Here is a 23,890-nt window from a genome sequence, read left to right on the forward strand (position 1 = left end):
GTTGTAGTCCTCTTTCTAACATCGCTCTTCTTTCCAACTACTCTCTTCACAATCACTTCTTCTTCCTCACTAGAGACCTCATCACCAACAGGCCTATATGATTCGTCCTCTATACTATCATAACTATCATGACTATCTGAGGATTCCTCCTCACTAAACAAGCTTACAAACATAGCTTGGGGTTCCTTTCCCTTAACAGATGCTTTTCCAAAAGTTTCAGTTGCAGCCGATCTTGTTAAAAGTCTCCTTGCATGTGATGCTGCATTTTTAAATTTTTGAGGACCTTTATTTGGTAGTTCAAACCTTATGAGTTCTTTAAGTTTAAATTTGGACCTAGTTAAAGATTTTGAAGTGGTCTAGGCTGTTGATTTTGGTGGTGGGTTAGGATTGATACTAGGAACAGCAGTGGATTAGGCCATTATTTTTTGTGGCGGGTTGGGCTTAGTACTAGGAGCAACTGTGGGGTGTGCCATTATTTTTGGTGGTGGGGTGGGCTTAGTAGTAGGAGCAGCAGTGGATGCTACCATTCTTTTTTGTGGTGATTTGGAATTACTAACAGAAGTTGCAGTAGGTTGAGTCTTATGTTTTGGTCCTGAAATACCTTTACTAGCAGGCTTAGTTGTGGGAATTGTTGTTGGAGTAGGACTGGTGGTGTGTATTGGGTCTGAAATTGGAATTGGTGGTGATGTCGTAGGAACTATTTTGGGGCTAGTGGTGTGAGTTGGCTCTGAAATTGGAGTTGATGGTGATGTGGTGGAGATTGTATTGGTTGTGACATTGATGGTGGGGTATGGATGTGGAATAAGATTTTGTAGCACTATTAGCTCCTTGCCTTTGGATGATGTTGGTTCTGCTTCCTCATTAAACACAAGTTCAGAGACTCCATGTTCATAGTACACATGGATAACTTCCTTGTTCTTCTGAGCAAGGTAACACATCTCCATGAGCTCTTTGTCATGTGACACAGCTCTAAGACTAGTTTGCAATGGCCTATTAGGTACCAGCCACCAATAGTGGGTCACATTGTCATACCCAATCTTCTTGTAGTAGTCTCGGGCAAAAAATACATCCAGTGTGTCTATGTCAATTTTCAGCAACTCAGAAATCTGTCCACCATTGTAATTCACACTTCTATCACACTCTGTGATAAATGACCCTCCATGGTGAAATATGATGGTAATCAAAGGATCATCTATCTGAAATTTAGAAATAAAATTTCATGATCAAACTCATCATCTTCAACCACATTAACAAATTGAAAACTTCACAACTAAAACATAAAATCATATTTTCAACAGTAAATACAATAAACCCTGATAGATAAGAAACATGTTTCCACCATGACAAACAACCCTTATCCAGTCAACAATTTCATTAGCCTAACCACTCAAAAAGCTAGTTGTGATCAAACTCTAGCAAACATTGTGAAACAGAAACATGCATACCCACACATTACACTCCAAAAAATTGTTCCTAACTACTGAAGATATTAAACTAACAACAATACCAAAAAATAGAGCACTCCTATTCTCACATAATTTATTTTTCTTTTTTCCTTACCTCTTTCAGAGAAACCAGCCTTCAGTACAGTCTTTGTTTGATGCAAATGACGAAACCGATCTTCCAGAGTAGTCGTCTTCCAACGTAATCGCTGCAATTACAGTCTTCACACCACCGCCATTGATGAGTATAGGGGAGAAGGAAATACTCTGTTTGTGTTGTATTTTAAGAGGGGGGAGACAATACGTTACGTTAACGTTTGAGGGAGGATTCTTCAAAAGTAATTTTGGAGTGAAACAACATCGTTTTAGGGCATTTACGCGCCACCAATAATACTACGTCGTTTTAGCGTTGCCAGCGTGTCACCCAGTTGTCAGATTAGCTTTCCGGTAACACCAGCTGGAGGAAATGTGCCGGAAGGACGAGACTGAGTCCCGTCGTGAAACTTTAGAGACAAATATGAATAACTATTAAATTCAGAGATTACTATAAAGTACAGGTGTAATTTCAGGGACTACTCTAAGGTTTAACTCTTTTTTATGGATATGGAGATAATTTCTTTTTTAAATTAAAAACTATAAATTAGAAGCTCAGATTTGAGTGGAAGTAAAAAATTGAGAGTCAGATTTTGGATGGAGATAAAAAACTAAGATTCAGTTTTAGGTGAGAATAAAAAATTAAGAGTCGATTTTGAATAAAAAAATAATAAAAAATTTAGAAATCTAAATCCGTGAAAATTTTTTAGTATTAAAATATTGATCTGACCCTTAAATTTATAAATTAAAAAAAAAAAAACAAACCATAAATGTAATCCTCAAATTTATAGTATTTATACAAAATAAAAATACATTAAATTTTCATATTATTAAAAAACACTACTTGTACTGTAATACCAAAAATAAAAAGCCTGGCTTGAAAACTATATAGATTTTTAATGAGTTGGGACATGTTATTCTATAGCTGTGATGAGCTACAATCTTGAACCACTATGCTACAATTAGTTTACTCCTAAGTTATGATGAGAAAATGTTGAATTCAAATAAACTACATTGTCATCAATATAAACTTTATATTATATTAAATTATTTAAAATTTAAAATTTATATTTTAGAGTTCAAAAAACGTTGTACTCTTTAATTTTTTTAGAATGAATTAACATTCACTTTAAAAAATATTTATCAAGACATAAAAATTTTACTAAAAGAGATATAAATATATGATAATTTTTTAATAAAAAATAAAGTGAGGTGAAAATTAAAATTATAAATTATAACTAATTTTTTTAAAAGATATATATTATGCATAATATTTTTATTTTTATTTTTTTATTATAAAAACAACAAAATTCATCTTTTATTAAAAAAATACTTTTCAACGTATCATTACTTTGATTAGACTTGGAAGTTGGAAATGAAAATCCTAGTTCCAAGAGCTAGAAGCCTATAAGCTGGTACATTAGGTTCCACGTGTTAATATCTGATAGGAGGAATACTAATGTTGCACAAGGAGTGGGTGGGCCAATTCTGAAACTGTGGGCACAGCAAGGCCCACATGTGGGCCCAATTGGTTTCTCGCTTTCCCACTAAGCAACCCATCATCTAACCATATTCGGACGTTGCCATGTTAATTCCATTTTGGGCCAAAAGTATTGCACATAATTTGTCCTTTCCAAATTACCAAATACCAACAATGTCCTTAAAGAGATTAATTAAGATTACTATTTGGCCCTCCTCACCTTTTTCATCCAAATAACAAATAAATATGAATATGGTCTTTAATCACTCACCTTTTTTCCTTTTTGGGTCGCTAATCACTTTAGTTTCTAGCAAAAGCAATGGAGAGGTTGAGTATGGTGAAAACCCCACATTGGGAAGCCTCCTCTTAAATCAACCATTAGAATGATTAAAATGTGGCATTTATTTGTAGGTATCATTCCCACGTCACAAAATTGTTATTTATATTTTCTTTTTGACAGTGAACTTTTTAAGAAAAATGGGTATGTATAGCACATTAGCACCCTACTTTGTTTTTGTAGTAGGTTCATCTTATTGTTATCACACCAAAACATCTTTATAGAGGTATTTAAGTAGTAAGTACCAAAAAGGCAAAATGAATTGTGGCCCAAATACATGTGCATGGTGCCATGGTAAGTTATAAGGGGAAATCAACAAACATACCAAAGCAATGGAAAGAAAAATCATGATTACAAAATTTTTTTTTAATTTATTTTTTTTAATACAAACTCGCTTTTACTCAAAATTAATTATATAAAATTAAGTTTATTCAAATTCCAGTTTTACAAGTGCTAATCCAAACACACGCTAATTAGCGGAGGTCTAGCAACTAGCAAGTAGTAATTACTAATTACACAGAAGGATACGAAGACTCTCGGTTAAGATTTTCTCCCCTCATTCCCTTCCTTGCCAAACAAGAATTCAAATATCATTTTCCAATAGCAAATCACCGAAAAAGCTAAGCGTAGAAGAGTACGAAAGAAGATACAGGCGCTATAGCGTGATTTGTTTTCTTCTTCTGCTGCTACCAGTACACACACTCTCTCTCTCTTCTCTTTTGTTTTTATTTTTATAATAATATATAAATATAAATATTTAATTTCAAAAAAAAATAAAAAAATAGAGTAGAAACTAGAAAGCAGAGTGACTCTTCTTCTTCTTCACCTTCTTCTTCATCCTCTTCTTCTCGTTCCAGCTTCAATGGCGTGAGAAACTCCAAACTACAAAGAGTTTAATTTATACTCTACACCGTGCAACGTAACAACCATATCTGAACCTTTAGCACTTGCATGCTTCATCAAACTTCTCTCAGGAAAAGATCAAAACCCAAATGTTAATGCAAATGCAATCTGAATTCCCTTCGACTTAAGACACCACCTTTGATCGTTCATCAATCACTCAAATGGTTTATCTCTAGTGAGATTCTCTTATTTTAGCCTCTCTTAAACGAGTTATTGCGTTTCCGATTATTTTTCTTCTTCTGATTCTGGGGTTCTAGTGTCTTCTCTTTTTCCTCCTCCTTCAGTTGTTTGTATTTGTTGGTGTCTGAAAACGTCGTCGTTGTTGTAATGGGGAAAAAGACAGTGAAGGATGATGCTGGAGAGCTAGAAATGTTGCTGAATGAGATCCCTCTTGCAACATCAAACAATCTCATTCATCATTACCATCATGGTGGTGATGATGAGCATGATCACGATCATGGTCATGGTGTCATGGGTTATGATGTTGATTATGATGACACTATTGCTCAGATTAAGTATCGATGTGCTTCATCATCCCCTGTTAGTGGTTTATCTCTTCAATCTGATGGTTCTTCCTCAAGCTTTTTCTCCGTTGTTGGATCACCAACACCACCTCCATTGGAGGACCTTACATCCACCATGCCTTGCCCTAACCCTAACACCATCTGGTTGGATTCAAAGGCACCTGATTCAGCTGTGGCTATGAGGAAGAAGGGCAGTGATATTGATGAACTAGGCCTATGTGCCAATTTGAGTAAAATGTATATTGGAAATCAACAAGAGAATCCTAATGGCCTTGCATTTCCTGATTATTATTCTTTGAGTGGAGGAAACAATTCTGTGAATGTTCACGGAGAGCACGGGGATCGTTATGATTTTAGGAGAGGGTTATTTCGATTTCAATGGCCTGTTAGTGATGGATCTCATTGTGCTGCTGAAACAAAAACAGCATTGTTAGGATTAAACCAGGATTGTAACATTGCTAACTTATTTGGATCACAACAGTGTCCTAGGTGGCATGGCAATATGATTCCTCAATCGAATGGTTCTCATGGTTCAATGGGCTCTCCAAGGCATGTGAGGCAGATGAGAAATGGAAACTGTGGCAGAGGAAGTATGGAAGCAGAGCTTGCTGCTTCTTTAAGCAGAAATCCAATGGTTGATGATTTGTTCTATGCACGAAATTATGGAACTAATATAATGGAGGAAAGGGGCATGCCAAGAGCACCTGATTCTCCCCTTTGTACTAATTTAAGTCCTTATAGAAGTGTTGATGGGTCATTGCATTATAACCCTCCTATGTCTAATGTAAGAGCTGTGCCACTTACAAATGCTAGATTAGCACATGGAAGTTTAGATACTATTATTAGTGAGGGAAGCTTCATCATTCAAGGTGAAGGTTCTAACTATGTTGCTAGTAGGGGTTTGAATCGGTCAAGATGTCAGGGTGCTGTGCGCGAAAGTAATTTCACCAAACATCTACAGAGGTCGGAGCTAGAGATTCAGTGCCATGGTTTAGGAACTTATGAGACTCCTAGGAGTCATGGGATTCATGGTCCATTCTCTTTGGAACCCAAGTATAATTCCCTAGCAGAAGTTCGAGGGTACATATATTTAATTGCCAAAGATCAACATGGTTGTAGATTCTTGCAAAGAGTGTTTGAAGAGGGTTTGGCAGAAGATGTTCAAGTGATATTTAACGAGATTGTTGATCATGTAGCTGAACTTATGATGAATTCTTTTGGAAATTACCTCATGCAGAAGTTATTGGATGTCTGTAACGAGGAACAAAGGATGCAGATCATACTCAAGGTTACTATGGAGCCGGGGCAGCTTGTCAGAATCTCATTGAACACTCATGGGTAATCTTGCAACTTATGCAAGTATTGAGATATTATTTTCATTGTGTTGTGGACTTTGACTTTACTTATTTTCCCTTTCTTGTGTCAGCACTCGTGTTGTACAGAAGCTGATTGAGACTCTCAAAACTAGAAGGCAAATTTCTTTGGTTGTATCTGCCCTTGAACCAGGATTCTTGGCTCTCATCAAAGATCTTAATGGAAACCATGTTGTTCAGCATTGTTTGCAATTCCTTAGCAATGAAGATAACAAGGTATGATGCCTACAATATTTAAATCTTCTATGTATATAGATGGTAAAATAGTCTCAAACATGAAGTTGTTATGGGTGCATGTTAATCTTTCTGCTCTTTTCAGTCTTGCTATATTTCTATGAACTATTCGATATATCCATGATAGATGATTAATGATCAGCTTATGTGAAATAGCAGTTCATTGTGTTCCCATTGTCTCATTCTCTTCTCAACTTCTCAATGTTTGTCTCTCATATTCCTTAAATGCTAAAATCTGTATCATGATGTTCTAACCGCTAATCAAATTTATTGCACCTCTCTACCAAGTTTGCCTGCATTGTTAATAAAATTTTAAATTTGAAAAGATACATGACATGGATGTATTTTGGCCATGTGCTTTTCTGTTTGAATGGCAGATATGTAGCTTTGCTAAATCGGTTTGAGCCATATTTATCTCAAACTTATCTTCTATGCAATTTATATAATTCTATAATGTCAATGTAACTAAAATATTTGGACTTATTTTCAGCCAGGGTTCTGTAGATAGGAATTTAATTTTTGACACCATATATTCAAACTTCACTATTGGGAAAATAGCCGTTCCAAGTTCACGTCCATGGCCGGCCTCTGTTATTACTTGATATTGTGATCAGATGTCTTTGTATGTAAGCATGTGGAATGTTTTATTTCACATAAACTACAATATTTTCTGGTGCAGAGAAGGGAATAGTCTAAAATAATACATAAGTGACTAAACCATGTCAAATTGGTTTGGCAGGTCAAATTCATTGGCATTTTCTTGACTAGCAGTTAATTTTGTCACTTTGTACTACTTTTTACAAAATCAGTGTGGATAAAATGATTAGGTCTTTTCTGCATTTTGTCTTTCTCTCAAAATTCCATTGCATTATGGTAATTGCTCTTTCTCTATTTCATTTATTGCATTGAGCAGTTTATATTTGTCGCCGCTGCAAAGTACTGTGTTGACATTGCAACTCATCAACACGGATGTTGTGTTTTACAAAGATGCATTGGTCATTCAAATGGGGAGCATAGAGAGAAACTAATTGCGGAAATATCTGCAAACGCTCTTCTTCTAGCACAACATCAATACGGGTAACTAGTGGAACTGTACTTCTCACTCTAGCACATAAAAACCCTTAACCAGATACTCCTTGTTTTAAGAATGTTATCTTCTTTTCTTTTCCCCAAGCAAATAGTCTTAGCTCTAGTGAAATTTCTATGGTAATTGGTAGAGAGATTTTCAAACAATTTTATCGGTGACTAGAAGATGTGCTTTTTTTGAAACAATTCTCATACTATTTTTTCTGCATCTTTTCAGTATTTGTCCATACAATTTTCGTACCTTTTTGATCGTTCCGATCTCTAGTCTCTTGATTCCTTTTGCCTTCTGCAGAAACTACGTCATACAATTTATCATGGACTTAAGGATTCCATCTGCAACATCAACCATGAACATGCAATTCGAAGGTAATTATGTGTACATGTCAATGCAGAAGTTCAGTAGCCATGTGGTTGAAAAATGTCTTGCTGTATTCAATGATGAGAATCGGGCTAGAATCATTTGCGAACTGCTCTGCGCGCCTTGCTTCGAACAGTTACTTCAAGATCCGCACGCCAATTATGTCATTCAGTCAGCTCTGCGTTATTCCGAGGTACATAACATAGCCACTTTATATTCCTCCTTTTCATTCATTGCTGCTGCTTCTACTTATAAGAAGTGCACCCAATGATTTTCACATAGTTTTGTGACATTTTCCTTTTTTGTTTTCTTTTTCTCGTTTCAACTTTCAACCAGGGCTATGTGCATAATTTACTAGTTGAAGCAGTTGAGTCCTACAAAGCAATTTCAAGAAATAGCCCATATTCCAAGAAGATTTTCTCACAGAAGCTTTTGAAGAAATGATGTATATTCTCTCCTTAGCAGCAAGTGTTATCTGTTGTCCTACATTTTGAAAGAAAGAAAGAAAGAAGATCAATGTAGTTATCAATCTATCTATCTATCTATATATATACTCATCTAATCTAATATCTTCAAAATATAAGGTAGTTTTGTTCTCATTTGAATATTAGACATGTACCATTTTGTTGACCAGATTCTGAACTACTATTTGGATATTATTATCATCCTGTTAATTATGGTATTCTCATTGACTGAGAATGTAAAGTACTAAAGTGTATAGGACGTTTGCTCTGATCATATATATACTTATATATTTTTTGGCGGTTATTATATGAATATACTTCTAGTCTTTAGTATATGACGCTGTAGTTTTCTTATGAGATATTCTTATTGTATTTACATGTAGTACATAGTTCCTTGTTTTCTTCCTTGTTTTAGAATTTAGACTCTTTTACTACTTATGGAGGTGATGTTCTGCAACAATTTTCTTATCTGTACATAGTTTTTGAAACTGATAGGAGCAGGTATCAATCTTAGAAGACGAGGTGTTTATGGGATGGTTTATGTTGTTTTTTATTTATTTTTTATAGAAATAATGTATTGTTTTATTATTTTGATAATAATATGTTTAAACTTATAAGCCTGTATAAGTGTATATTCATACTTTTATACTATATTCTTTATATAATGCAGATATAGGAAGGACTGGTATATAACTTTTTTAAAAAAATACTTTTTTATTATATATAATCTAAACTAATTCATTTTTTTATTATTTTTATTACACATTTAATAAATAAACGAATAAATTAATAGACATATTAGCATTTATTGATATACTAATTATTATGATTATATAAAAGTTAAAATATATTATCAATTTTTATTATAAAAATTTGATTGAGGACAAATTTAACTTTAAAAGATGTAAATTAAGTTGATATTCATTGAAAATGGAATTACTTTGACAAAATTAGCCAAAATAGATAATTTGTTGGATAATTTCATTAAACGTTTTAGATAATTTTATCGAGTTAATCTATTTTTTTATTAAATCTTTTTACTTTACATGCCATCTTTTGTGAGAATTATTAACTATCAATTTTTTATGGTCGGAAATGATATTATTAATGGTAAAAATGATTTTTTTTTTATTTTTTAATAAATTTTTGTGAATACCAGCGGAGATGACTAGTGAATGAATATGATATCCCACTTGGAAGAAGGAAAGGCAAGTGTTAAGCAACTAGCCAAGTGGCAATATATTATTAAGAAAAATAAAATTGTGTAAAGAAAAAAAGGAAGCAATATGTTTTAATCGAAACGCAGCGTTTAAAAGAGTTGGACCAATTAAAACGCAGTAAGTGATCGGATCTTGAGAACCCAGGCTCCCGTCCACGAACTAGATCCGATATCCATCTACCCTGCCACGTGTCCCTTCCTGCGTGATCCCCTCCTCCCCCAACTTGCAAAACAGAAAAGTTGTGGAGTGCAAGTTGGATAGGAACGAAGCTTGTGGAACAAAGCGTCATTCTGTAATAAGAATCTTTGAATCGCTTACTCTCCCTTCTCTTCACCTTCCTCAACCTCTCTTTTCATCTCCTCATTTCTCCTTACGGTAACTTCACTTTCTCTTTCCTTATGTATTTACTTCGATGCATGTGTCAATGGTTCAATTGCTGCCACTCTTATTATTGTTTTGGATTTTGCTAGTTAATTCATCCTGCTATTTCTTAATATAGTGAATTGATGAATGAGTTCAGACTGAATAAGCTTAGTGAAGTAGGGCTCTGTTCTGTGATTCTGTTCATAATATCTATGACTTTAGTTAATCATTTCCGCGGTTAGTGAAGAATTGAGTCACTTTAATCACATGAGCTGATTCCTTGCCTTCTTTTCTTTGGATTTTGATTATAGTACATGTTATTAGTTGTAAGTTATTACCCTGTTAAATTGTTGTAAAACCACTTTGGTTGCTCTATCTGCATTTATAATCATGATTTAGCGTAACCACACTTTTCTTTACTGCACATAAGTGCCTTTTGTTCAAAATCATCCAAGAGATTCTCATCTTGGAAACTGCATCATTGAGAGAATCACACTGTTTTGGCTGATTCTTAGGCATAATTAGAGGCTTTCTTATTTCGTGTGATACTAGTCATTAGAATGAGTTTCCTCCTAGGGTAGTCCTGTGATGTCATATCTTCAAAAATGTTCCATATAAATTTTCATTTCTATATAATCGTAATTCTAAAGTAGTGAAGTCACTTTGAGCAGTTCATGTGAGCTGGAGGACATGTGACATGTAACCCATATTATGGCTAATGTTCGGTGGCAGATCTTGGTGTAACAGATAGCAGAAGAATGTGCCCTCATTATTCAAATAATATGAACAACTCTGTAATGTTATTGATGATATCAATATTTGGACTTAATTAGATGTTTTCTTTGCAGTACAGTTTATTTCCAATTGAATTTTACTTTTATACACAAATCCACTTTTCTTCTGTAGCATAATCTTATTTAGGGTGTTGTGCTATCCAAGCCCAAAAAGAGCTAGTGATGAAGCAATGGCTTGATAGCTATTGATAAGACTCCAGAAATAATACTCTTGAAATCATACTTGTTGGTTGGTGGTAGCTGTTGCTTTGTCACCGTTCTACACAAGTCATTGAATGGTAAAATTAAAACATTAATTTGTATGCCTTAGTACCTTGCTGCCTGCTTTCCATGTCTCCATATTTTATTTGCATTAAGAGATTGACCTTGTAAGAATCGTTGTTAACTGGTCAGGCCTAAGTTAAGCTTCATTAAGGTTCATTTTGGATCTTGGAATGACAGGTAAAGTGAGTCCTCCTTTTTCTTTTAAATGAGTAATGGAACAACGTTTGGGTTGCATTTTGTGATTTTGGTGGGGGAAAAAAGGGGGGGGGGGTGATGGAGCACATTTGCTACTTCTCTCATGATTAGGTTTGATGATGTGCTGTGGATTCATAATGTTATTTATGCTGGGTTATGATTATTTATTGTCTAAATACCTCTTTGTTTTGCAGCTTAAAAATAACGCGTGGGATGGATTTGATGTAATGGAGCATCATAGCTGCAAGAAATTAGTTGGGGTTGTATGGTATTAAATAGTAGTGACTTTGTGAATAACCGTGGTACGCAGGATAAAGAGAAACTGTACTTGAGAAATCCAACCCACAAATAAAGGATGCTGGAAAAGGGTTCATGGTCTCACACACCTGAGGGTGTGTTTTCTTGTGATAGTGACTCATATGTAGAATTGAAAAGGTTAACATCAGATGATACTGACATGTCTGGTCACTGTTTCAAGAGCAGCAATATGGATTGTGGTGGTGATGAGCTTTGTACTGATGACACTCTCCTGAGAGACAAGTCTGTTGTTGAAGATGGTACTGTTAGTCAATATCCAATTAATCAGATGTCTCAAGATGATAACGAATTCAGTTTTCTTGATAGTGATGGGTGGCTGGATATAGAGAACTTTGAAGATGTTGACAGAATGTTGTAGGAAACTCTTCTGTTTGACACAAATCTTCTAATCTTCCATTTGATGTGAAATGCCGATCAATGTATTGCGCCTGTCATATAAATATCTTAATATCATTTTTATATCGCAGGAATTATGATTTAACTTTTGGAATGGGAAGTCTCAATAATGAAGAGGAGTTCTGCTGGCTATCGTCTTCTCGTGACGCTGAAGGTTCTGATGATGCTTTGAAGTCTGACTTCAAATTTTCATGTGCAGAAATAAGTCCATTGGAAAGTATGTCTGACTATGATATGGGTTCCAAGGAAGATATTAAAGGTCTTCCAATCAATGATTCCAACAAAACATTATCTTCTGCTGATAGAAAAGTTAGGTCTCAAATGGATGTTGATGATAATGGCATCCCTCCTACGAGTTTCAATGAATCAGGAAAGAAATCCAGCAATACAGCTGACTTGGTGCCAAAAGAAAAGGTTTGTTACTGTTTCACTATTTTTTTTTATGATGGAAAATTGAACTTTTCTTTTATGTAACACACAATTGGAAAGACCAGTAGTCATAACTGTCATTTTCTGGGTAAATGTTGGATTTATACGGTTTCCATTTTCCAATAGGTTCTGAATGCATACTCTGTTTTATTAGGGAGAACCTATAAACTGGGATGAATTGTTTATTCATTAGTGTATGACAAAAAGTCACTATGTATTAATGTTGCAGAGGAAGATGGCAAAGTCGTTAGCAGGAAGACAAAAAAATAGTTACCTAGAAAATGATGATTCCATACATCAATATACTCCTCTGGAGCAGTATGAAGATATACATCAACACTTTGGAGCCTCTTCCAGTGGGATCACTTCTGTTGATAGCATCCAGAAACAAAAGTTGAGCTCAGATTCTGATCCTTTAGGTTGCATGCAGACACAAATTCCATTAATGCACCTAGACTTGAGTCAAACTCCAAATCACACTTCCCTCTTTCCGACTTTGTCTAAATCAAGATCCAAGCAAAGTGAGCATCCATCAGCTTCTCTTAAAGAATCATCTTGTGCCTCAAACATGGAGAGTTCTCATGGTCATTCTTTAGAAGCCGCTACCTTGAAATCAGATGAAAAGGGAGAAAAGTTGTATCCCTGCCATGATAAACACACGTTATCTAGGAGTGTCAAAAGTGACAGTGTGTCAAGAGAAATGCCATTTTGTGGTCCAGGTTCAGCTCAGAAGGTAGATAATCAGTTTGAAAATGAAAATGAAGGCCACAGTGAAGTTCATGGAGTACGCATAGGGTTTTCTCCAGAAATAGACTCATCAACTGTGCAGGAAAGCTCATCCATGAGCTCTGCACTGAACGGCAACTCACTTGAAGCAAACAGCTTTTGCCAGCTGCAACAGGTCATGGATCAGGTATTGGAATCTTCTTTGGTGTCCTAGTTTGATCCTGTTTATTCTTGGATTTTTAATCTTAAGAAAAGAGTGTGATTACCTCAACGTTGCACCCTACTCCAGTTTAGCTTAAAGATGACTTTTGATTTTGGTTACGTATGCATAATTCTAAGGCAAAAAGATGATGTAATGTAAACTTATTTAAATGTCCAAGTTACATAAATTAAGATGCTTCCTGGTGAAATGTCAAAGTAATAAACTTGTGGCATATTGTGGACTTTGTTCCATATGCAAATCAGGAAGAAACAGTCTCTCCTCCCTGGTAGGTCTATCCTTTTCGTGGGTGGCATTATCTTCAAGGTCTAGTGACTCTTTGAAGTTTGGCGCTGCCATCAGTGTTTTAAGGCATGTGCGTGATATTCTTTCTTTTCCTTTTTCATTCTTTGGTAAGTAAAAGGCTGAAGGTTTCAAGATGTAAAGCTTTAATGCTAAAATTGTTATCTATTTATAATTATTGCTGCAAGTTCATCAGTTTCATTGATTATAATTTACTTCGGTAACAAAATTTTGCTTGGCTGCAGTTGGATATTAGAACCAAATTGTGCCTAAGGGATAGTCTATACCGTTTGGCTAAGAGTGCCGAGCAAAGACATAATGACTCAATTGCAAATGGTTGCACCGGAGATGATCAAGCATGCAAATCAATGGTGCCACATAATGGTAGCAGGTATTGGTTGCTGTCTTCACTTCAGTTTTATTGCTCATAGTTATAAGTACTTAATGTCAGTGCATAGAAAGTACTGTTAAACAAACTTTTTTAATTTATTGCAGAAATATAATGCTATTTAATCTTCTTGATAAGTATAACCTGCAACTTCATTCAGGTGTATGGGATTCATGGATATGGAAACTGACACAAACCCCATTGATCGATCTATAGCACACTTACTGTTTCACAGGCCCCATGATCAATCAATGTCGCATCCTTATGATACTATGCCTTTCAAATCCAGTGCCACGGTATGCTCTCATTAATTCTTAACATGTTTAAATGAAGTAGAATATTATTGTTTGATCCTTGCTTCATTTTCTTTATTTAATTGATGATAGATACATGAGTCACTGATCAATTCACCAGTAAAGACTGAGAAACACGTTTGTCTAGAAGACTCTTCTACTGGAGTGGGAAAGAAGACCGTAGGAGGTAACACCTAATCAGTGTCTAAATCAGCTTTGGCACATTTAGCTGTCTGTATAATGATGATTTTTTTTAAGGGCATATATGTATAATTATTCGGGCTTACTTAGATCCTGTAGTTAACTTGTAATTCATTTTTCTGCTTTGGATTTGGATGCCATCATACTGATCCATCATAAGGTGGTATTTATGATGATGACGATTAACGAGTAATGTAATGGTACGCTGACAAATCCTTTCATGCAAAAGAAGATCACAATTTTCAATACTTAAAAAAGTATTTCATATTATGTTATATGAATAATTATTATATATGAATTTTTGTAGTTAAAACAGAGAAAAATAGCAAGTTGTAGAGTCTTCTTCAAATCGTAGGATGTGGAAATATATAGAGAAATTATTTCTTTGCCAAACACACAATATAACTAAGCACAGACATGATGTAGTAGAATAGTAGTCATGCATGCAAATTGCAAGCAAATATGAGAAAAAAATATCATTGGTTATCCCCTTAATTTTAATTTGGAATTGCAGAAAATCCTGTTCTGCCAAAATACGAGATAAGATCAAACAAAAGTGCCTCACACACAATCGCAATAAACTTTATCAAACGACATCAGATACATTTTGAATAACTGGTATCAAAATAAAGTGCAATTTGGCCCCCGGTTTTGGATTGACGATATGCATGGAATTAGGTAACTGTCTCAAATCAAATCGTTACTTTAAGATGTAAAAAGTACTATACATGTTCCAATTATTATTATTAAAGTCGCTTCAGGGTCAAACAAAGAGAAATATATATATATATGATAAGGTTAAAATTAAATTTACAGCGAGTGGAGTTAATTACTGTAATTGAGAGAGTAATATTGTCATAATGTAGGGTAGAAAATAATAATTCAATAGGGGATCATGCATTAATATTATTAACGGAGACAGGGAAATACATTAGCAACCGAGAGAGGGACCCTTGCATAGAAAAAATTTCACAAGACAACAATTTAAATTAAAAGACCTTACTATTATCATTAAGACAATAATTAAAGCTTGCATATAGAGCGACACCATCAGTTACTATCCTATTATATCGATATCTTACATCAGTTGCACCACCATTATTTGAAGCCATTATACCACACTTCATTTTGTGCATTCACAGTTGACACTTAACTTGAACAAGTCTCACCTTTATTGCTTAGTGCATCATTATGATTATTATTGTTCTCAATAATTTATGGCACCAAGCTAAGAAATATCAATCCTGTTATACATTAAAATGGAATAAAAAAAAATCCTAGCAGAGAAAGAGTACGTACTCAAGGAGAATGAGAGAAGGAGAGAGCGGGGGTGAGCGGTTGAGGGTGAAACACGGTGAGGAAGATGGCCATGCCATCGGAAGAGATAAGGGGGAGAACGTGAGTGGGTGTGTATCCGGTGTTAAGGAGGGTTCTTCTCGAGAGGGGTTAGAAAAGTCATCCAAAGTCTCTTTTAGAGATAAAGTCATTGGTGCAGAAAAGTCTAAGGCCTTTGCATTAGTAGGGTCTTTATCTGGGGATGGTATCGCGACGGTGATAGGTAAGTAAAGTGATTCTCGTCCACCAAGTGTCAGTTTTACCAAGGAGGCAAAGAGCTGTCTAGCTGAACCTTATAAGAAAGCCATCGTGATCAAGGTGCTGGATAAACATTATGGCTACACGGCTCTCATGCATAAGCTTCGGATAGTATGGCGCATCAAAGGAGGGTTTGATTTGTTGGATGTGGGGTTTGGATATTTTTTGGTTAAATTTGATATTGCTGCGGATCGTGAGAAAGTCATTCTTGGTGGCCCGTGGTTGATAGACGGTCACTATGTTGCAGTAAAGCCATGGGATGTGGATTTTAGGCCATGCGAAAAATTCTTTGGATCAACGCTGGTATGGATTCGAGTCTCGGGACTTCCAATTTGGTGCTACCAGGAACAAGCAATGCTGCGAATTGCTTCTGCAATAGGGATTCCGGTGAAAGTAGATTTGGCTACTAAGCTTGCAGAAAGAGGAAAATATGCCCGAGCTTGTGTTCAAATTAATCTTGAGTTTCCTGTAATCAAACATATTATAGTGGAGGGTGTGACTTATGAAGTGGAGTACGAGAATTTACAGTTGATTTGTACTACTTGTGCACTGTATGGGCATGATAAATCGTTGTGCATGGAGAAGGAGTCCTTGGAAGGAAACGGAAATTCCTTTGGTGATAAAAAAAATAATGAAGCCCCGACATTAGTGCCACACAACAATCATGAGATTCAACAAGAGGCTGAATCAGAAGCTCGTGATTTGGGTGAGAATCCTCGTAATTTGGGTGAGAAATTAGGAGTTGTTAAAGGAAAGGATGTAGTTACAGAATCATTGGCTCCTCACGTGCCTGATGGTCATGTTAATGAGACATGCATGGATGATGGAGAGGGCTGGCAACAAGTGCTGCGTAAGGAAAAATTCACAATGGGCCAGTCATCAGGTTTGAAGGACCAAGATGGAAAGCAGCACAAGTTTGGTTCGAGAAGGGTTCCAAAGCCCAATTTGCATGATGATGGAGGCAAATCAATTGGCATTAGGATGGGAAAGCGAGAAAAACATGAAATTGCGCCATCTCCATCGCGCAGAACACCTGCACGTCGTGGAATCTCTCTACGGAAGCGTCCTCGGCCTTCCTCCTTGCAGAACTCGCCAGTTGATAAAAATGGTGGCACAACGGAGAAAATCTTAGTAGATGGAAGCATGGCAGGTGCAGTGTCAGGAGGTCCAAAGGTGGCAATTATTGAAGATCAGAGTGTGCCAGTACCGCAGGACAAACTACCTATTGAGGTTGGTGATTCTGTTTAGAGTTTATGTTCTTATTTATTCTGTCCCTATTATTTATGGATAGTTTAAATATGATTGTTTGGAATATTAGGGGTGCTTCTAATAAGTTAGCCCGGGTGCATTGTAAGGAACTTGTTAGGAAATTTAGACCTGTTTTTTTTATTGTGGTTGAAACTCACTCCCCTTTTCAACATTTAAAATTATTTTGAGAAAGGTTGGGGTATCACTCTGTTGGTATAGTAGAAGCAGAGGGGCATAAGGGAGGTATTTGGTTTCTATCCTCTATGAAGGGTGTCTGTTGTAAGTTCATTGATGCTTTTGATCAGGGTGTTACTGTTGAGGTTCACTTTGATAATTTAATTTGGAGGTGTAGTGGTATTTATGGCAGTTCTCAATTTAATAAAAGGGTTCTCCTTTGGGATTATCTTGTTGCACAATCCATGGTTTTTCAAGGACCTTGGATTGTTCTTGGTGATTTTAATGAAGTAAAATTTTCTCATGAATCTAAGGGCTGTCAATTTTCTCATCAAAGAGCCGACATGTTTGCTACTTCATTAGGGGATAGTGGTTTGTTTGATCTGAAGACTATTGGGAGGCGGTTTTCTTGGTACAGGAGGGTGAAAAATTATGTTGACGTGGCAAAAAAGCTTGATCGAGTCTGTATAAATAGTAGTTGGTTATCTATCTTTCCAGAGGCTTATGCAGAAGTTTTAAATAGGCTTCAATCTGATCATTGCCCTATTCTGGTGCGTTGTAAAGGTCGTCCTCAGCCTAAAGGGAATCGACCTTTCCGATTTGTTGCTGCTTGGGCTACTCATCCTGGGTATAGGGATATTGTGAACCAGTCATGGTGGTCTGGTAATAGAGGAATTCATGGCAAGCTTTCGGAAGTATAGAAGAATTCACTAGAGTTTAACTCGAAGGTATTTGGTAACATTTTTGTTAAGAAATGTGAATTAGAGCAGCAGATTAATTATTTACAAAAGCGTTTGGAAGTGGTGGATAGTATTTATTTGCGTCAGAAAGAGCAACAGTTGCTTGATGATTATAATAATACTCTAGTGCAAGAAGAGCTCCTATGGTTCCAAAAGTCCAGAGAGCAGTGGGTAAGGTTCGGGGATAGGAATACAAGATTCTTTCATATTCAAACTCTTGCGCGAAGGAAGCATAATAAGATTCATGGCCTTTTTCTCAAGGATGGAATGTGGAAAACTGATCCAGAGGTTCTGAGTCAAGAAGCAGAGTCTTTCTATAAAAGCTTATTCTGTCATTTGGATGATGTTGATTTGGGTTGCCTTGGTGATGTGCCTCTTCCTTCTCTGAATGAGGAAGCTTGCAATAACCTTACGGCACCAGTTACTATGGAGGAAGTCAAAGCAGCTGTTTTTCACATGAACTCTTTTAAAGCTCCGGGTCCTAATGGATTTCAAGCTTTCTTCTTCAAAGAATATTGGGAGATCATTGGTCTTGATGTTTGGAAGATGGTTAAGCAGGCATTCTCTGGTGTTCCTCTTGATCCGAGAATGTTGGAGACTTTACTGGTTCTCATTCCAAAGGTTGAATCACCGGTATCTATGAAAAATTTCAGGCCGATTAGTCTCTGCAATGTAGTTTACAAGATCATCACGAAGGTCCTTGTTAATAGGCTTCGTCCTCATCTTGCGGAGATTGTTGGCCCGTTTCAAGGAGGATTTATTCCGGGACGAGGAACTCCTAACAACATCATTATTGCTCAAGAAGTCCTCCACTTTATGAAGAAGACTAAATCAAAGAAAGTCACACTGGCCTTTAAGATTGATCTGGAGAAAGCTTATGACAGAGTTGACTGGAGGTTTTTAGCTCATACCCTTAAAAGCTTTGGTTTTCCTATTCCTACACTTAATTTGATTATGAATTGTGTCATTGCTTCTTCCTTATCTATTCTTTAGAATGGGAGTCGTCTGAATGGCTTTACTCCTAGTCGAGGTCTTAGACAAGGAGAGCCCATGTCACCCTATCTTTTTGTGTTGTGTATGGAGCGATTGGCATGCTTTATTAGTCATCAGGTTGATTTGGGCTTGTGGGAGCCGGTTGCTATTTTTAGAGAGGGACCAAGAATATCCCACTTAATGTTTGCGGATGACTTGCTTCTGTTCTGTAAAGCTACAAAGAGACAAGTGCAAAATGTGATGTTAGTTTTAGAGACTTTTTGCAAAGCATCTGGGATGAAGATTAATGTCGAGAAGTCTAAAGCGCTTTGCTCCAAAAATGTCTCTACAACAAGGAAAGAGGTTTTTACTGGGGTATCTTCTATCATATTTGTCCAAGACTTGGGCAAGTATCTTGGAGTTACCCTTAGCCATTCTAGGGTGACTCGTTCAGCTTTCAATGGTGTCCTGGATAAGATTCGGAGTAGGCTAGCAAGCTGAAAAGGAAGTTTACTCAATCGGACTGGTAGGCTCTGCTTGGTTAATTCTGTTGCTGCTGCTATTCCCACGTACCAGATGCAAGTCTCTATTTTTCCCAAAGGAATCATTAGTAAATTGGAGTCTATGATGAGGAATTTTCTTTGGAAAGGACAAGTTGATGGAAGAGGATTGAATCTTGTTAGTTGGAAGGTACTGGTTACTCCAAAAAAATATGGAGGTTTGGGGATTAGAGATCCTTATTGTGTAAATATTGCTCTTCTTGGGAAGCTACTTTGGACTTTTTTCCAGCAGCCAAACAAGCTATGGGTCCAATTGTTGGAAGCCAAATACCGATCATCTCTATATGACTGTTTTAGTTATCCTAAGAACAAGGACTCTCCCATTTGGAGGTGTCTTTGCAAGGCTTGGGAAGTGTTAAAGGATGGGTTTGCTTGGTGTATTGGAGATTTGAACCAGAATTTTTGGTTTTCTAGCTGGAGGAGAGAAGGACGGTTATCTAATGAGATGGATTATGTTCACATTTCTGATTCGAATCTCCGGATACAGGATATTTGGTCGGTTGGTAGGTGGCATTTGGATACTCTTTATTCTCCTTTATCTCAAAATTTGAAAGATAATATTCTCTCTTACAATCCAGATGAACAAGCAGGTCCGGAAGTGGGTTGGTATTGGAGTGGGTCTGCTGCCAAAGTCTATGACTCACGCAATGGTTACTTGTGGTTGTGTAAGCAGCTGTTTGGTTGGGAGGAGCGGGAGAATTGGCTTTGGCTTTGGCGTCAGCTTGTTCCGGAAAAGCATAAGTTTTTGGCTTGGTTGTGTCTTAAAGAGGCTCTTCCTACTGCAAGTTTTCGCTTTAGAAGAGGGATGTCGTCATCGGATAGGTGTCCAAGATGTCTTTCTAGCCAGGAATCGGTTTTACATTGTATTCGGGATTGTCCAAAAGCTCAGCTTGTCTAGCATAGGTTGGATATTTCTTGTCATCCTTTGGAATTGAAGAACTGGTTCTTGTATCATAGCAGAGAGCATCCGTTCAAGTTCTTTTCGGGACTTTGGTGGATATGGCGAGGACATCTTTTAATCCCCATGAAACTTGGCCTCCGGAAAAAGTGATTTGTCTGGCATTAACTTCAGAAAAGGAGCTTAGGAATATTTTTGAATTACAACGTATGTTCCTTCCCTCTACTCTAAATGGTTTTTGGAATCCCCCATCTATTGGTACTTTTAAGATTAATTGTGATGCTAGTTATTTTGGTTTGGATGATAGTGTTGGTTTTGCTTGTGTTATTAGAGATTGTAATGGGAGCTGGCAAATGGGGTGTTTGGGAATGATTGAGAGTAATAGTATTCTTCAAGGAGAATTGTTTGCTATTTGGAGAGGATATCTCTTAGCTTGGGATGTGGGTCAACGAGATGTTATTTGTGAGATGGATTGTGTGGAAGCATTTAATCTTGTTACTCAAGATGGTTTTGGATTTATTGATCCACTGGTGCTCAAAATAAGAGATATCATGCATTGGAATTGGCGGGTTGACTTTCGCTTGATTATGAGAGATGCAAACACGGTGGCAGATACTATGGCAAAGATGGCGATGAAGTTACAACTTTCGCATGTGGAGCTTCTTTCACCTTGGGAGGAGTTTAAGAGTAGTCTTGAACGGGGCTGTCCCTCTATTTAGACAGTTCCTTGTTTGTTTGTTTTGTTTTTCTTTGTTTAATTTATTTCAGTCACAAAAAAAAATCCTGTTATACATTAAATATTTTCATTAACTAAGTCTAACTAAATTGACTCAAATTTAATAAAAATTATTTATACATTAAGTATTTTATCAACCAAATCTAACTAAATTGGCTCAAATTCAATAAAAATTGTTAACACATGTGCATATGAATCACACTTCTTTTTTATGTGAAAAATAACTCTATAATTTTTTAACCATAAAATAAGAATTTCTTAATTTTGATATCAAAATTTTTTAAAATTTTAAACTTGATGTTACAGTTTTTTTTGTTTCTTCTTTCTTCTTTTTTCGTGTACAATTTATGTGTTTTTACTTATAAAGTTACGTGTTTTTTTCAAAAGTTTTTGTATTTATTGTCAAAAAATGAACTAAAAAAAAGAAATAAAAAGTTACATAATTTCTTTATTTTATTCTTTCTTTTTGATTGCTGGATTTTTTTTTATTCTTCTTAAAAAATAAAACGATAAAAATGATGAAAGTGTGTGTTAAAACTTAAAAGGTGAGTTTGGAAGTGGTTTAATCATTTTTTCCTAGATGAGGAAGAAGCAGAGATGCGTTTAGTGGGAGAGAGAAAGAGAAAAGGTTGAGAAGATAATATGAACTTTTCATTATTAATAACGATGAATCACACTCAAACTATATATATATATATATATATATATATATATATAAGTAATGTAGGAATGCTAACTAACTAACACTAAAAAACAGAGGATAAATAACAAAAAATGCTAACTGACTAAAGAGCAGAGGATAAATAGCAAAATTACAACTAATTGTACCATATTGAAGCTAATTCACCAACAAACTAATATCCACCAACAGTGTGAAATAAAAAAAAAATGATGAAAAAAAGGAGATCGAATTATTGTTTGGAAAAAACATAACGCAAAAAAATAATACTGAAATTTTTTAATTTTGGCATCGAAATTTTTAAATTGTGACATAAAAATTTTTTAATTAAATTTTTTTAAAATTATAAATTTATACGGCCATTTCTTAACAAGAACTTATTTAGCTTTTTTTTTTGTTGCTCTTTTTTTAATTTTTATTTTATTTTTCTCTTATTATTTTTATTTTTTTAGAGAGAGATAAAAAAATAAAAAAGAAAAAAAAACGTAGAAGAAAGAGAAGTAACAAAAAAGACGACAAAAAACGTGTACGTATAAAATTTAGTTATTTATGATTTCGTTTTAGCTAAAATAAAATGTTATATGATTTTAAAATGTATTATTTTAACTTGATTAGACTTAGTTAAATAAAAAATTTATAAACATAATTTTTTTGAAAAGATATACATATCCCTATAAATACTTGCACCAACACATTAATTAGTCTCTCAGATATTTATTTTACTTTTCCATGCATATTGTATTATTCTACAAATTAAAACATGCATTTCAATTGGTGTAATAATATATAATTTATGAATAACATTGTGAGTATTAATCAAGATGTTTTCTTGAAAGAAAGGTTAATATTTGACAATGTTCTAATAGTTTATGATTGCATGCATTATTTTAAGTTAAAAAGATTAGATTTGGAAAATGAAATGGTTCTAAAATTGAATATGAGTAAGGTCTACGATAAAATGTAGTGGTATTTTTTATGGTTCATTATGGAGAAGATGGATTTTAATGCTAGATGGATAGCATGGATTAAAGAACTGATTTCTACTATTTTTTATTCTGTATTTTTGAAAGGCCAACTTTTTGACTTTTTTAGGCCAACTAAAGATATCTGTCAAGAAATTCTCTATTACCGTATCTTTTTCTCTTTTGTGCAGAAGGACTTTTCTTTCTGTTACACAGGACAAAACAAAATAGGGTTATTCAGGAAATTCAAATTTACAAAAGAAGTCCGACTGTTAACCACCTTCTCTTTGCAGATGACTCTATTTTATTCTGTAAAACATCAAAAGAATCTTGTGCTAATATCCTGACTCTACTCTATGACTATGAGATTGTTAGTGGGCAAAAGTCAACATAAATAAGTCAGTAGTCTTCTTCAGTCATAACACGCTACTCCACATTAGACATCAACTAGCAGAAATTCTAAATATTAACCATATAAGGGCCTAAGATAAATACCTAAGTCTCCCATCAACTGTACAAAGATCTAAAAAAAGTCACATTTGAAGCCATTAAAGACAAAGTATAAAAGAAAGTACAATCTTAGAAGATAAATCTATTGTCAGCAGGTGGAAGATATGTCCTGATTAAGGCTGTTGGAGAAGCAATCCCTATGTATACCCTATTCTGTTTTAAGTTTTCTTATTCACTTTTAGATGAGATTCATAGAATTTTAACACAATTCTAGTAGGATCAAAGAGGTACTGAAAGGAAAATATCATGAATTAGTTGGGACAAAACGACAAGACCCAAAAGAAAATGAGGATCAGGTTTCAAAGACATGCGTGCTCAAAATTTGGCTCTACTTGAAAAATAATTTTGAAAGTTGCCTGTTAATCTTAATGCACTACTTAGCGAAATGTTAAAGAGTAAGTATTTTAGATATAAGTCTTCTTTGACGGGAGACAA

General features: G+C 35.3%; 2 protein-coding genes across 21 annotated transcripts; both read left to right on the forward strand.

Annotated features, from left to right (window-relative positions):
• Positions 1-4,024: 4,024 nt before the first annotated feature.
• LOC112784872 (uncharacterized) lies at positions 4,025-8,601 on the forward strand. Its single transcript, XM_025828206.3, has 5 exons — positions 4,025-6,117; positions 6,206-6,368; positions 7,300-7,463; positions 7,765-8,023; positions 8,167-8,601. Exons 1-5 carry the CDS (start codon positions 4,583-4,585, stop codon positions 8,272-8,274), a joined length of 2,229 nt encoding a protein of 742 aa, XP_025683991.1. The 5' UTR covers positions 4,025-4,582; the 3' UTR covers positions 8,275-8,601.
• A 1,123-nt stretch (positions 8,602-9,724) lies between these two features.
• Positions 9,725-14,472, forward strand: LOC112784945 (protein LNK1). 20 transcript variants are annotated; one of them, XM_072230278.1, is made up of 10 exons: positions 9,753-9,889; positions 10,549-10,671; positions 10,784-10,949; positions 11,065-11,112; positions 11,325-11,802; positions 11,916-12,258; positions 12,503-13,186; positions 13,747-13,892; positions 14,050-14,185; positions 14,276-14,472. In XM_072230278.1, the coding sequence occupies exons 5-10, from the start codon at positions 11,486-11,488 to the stop codon at positions 14,378-14,380; spliced, it is 1,731 nt and encodes a 576-aa protein (XP_072086379.1). In that variant the 5' UTR covers positions 9,753-9,889; positions 10,549-10,671; positions 10,784-10,949; positions 11,065-11,112; positions 11,325-11,485; the 3' UTR covers positions 14,381-14,472. The 20 variants fall into 20 exon arrangements, 12 of the variants coding, with proteins under 12 accessions (XP_025684112.1, XP_072086378.1, XP_025684107.1 ...); XM_072230277.1 differs by lacking the exon at positions 11,065-11,112 and having other exon boundaries at positions 9,740-9,889; XR_011879000.1 differs by having other exon boundaries at positions 10,549-10,949; positions 13,997-14,185.
• The last annotated feature ends 9,418 nt before the right edge of the window (positions 14,473-23,890 follow it).

Source organism: Arachis hypogaea, chromosome 20 (assembly GCF_003086295.3).
Source record: "Arachis hypogaea cultivar Tifrunner chromosome 20, arahy.Tifrunner.gnm2.J5K5, whole genome shotgun sequence".
NCBI classification, from domain to species: domain Eukaryota; kingdom Viridiplantae; phylum Streptophyta; class Magnoliopsida; order Fabales; family Fabaceae; genus Arachis; species Arachis hypogaea.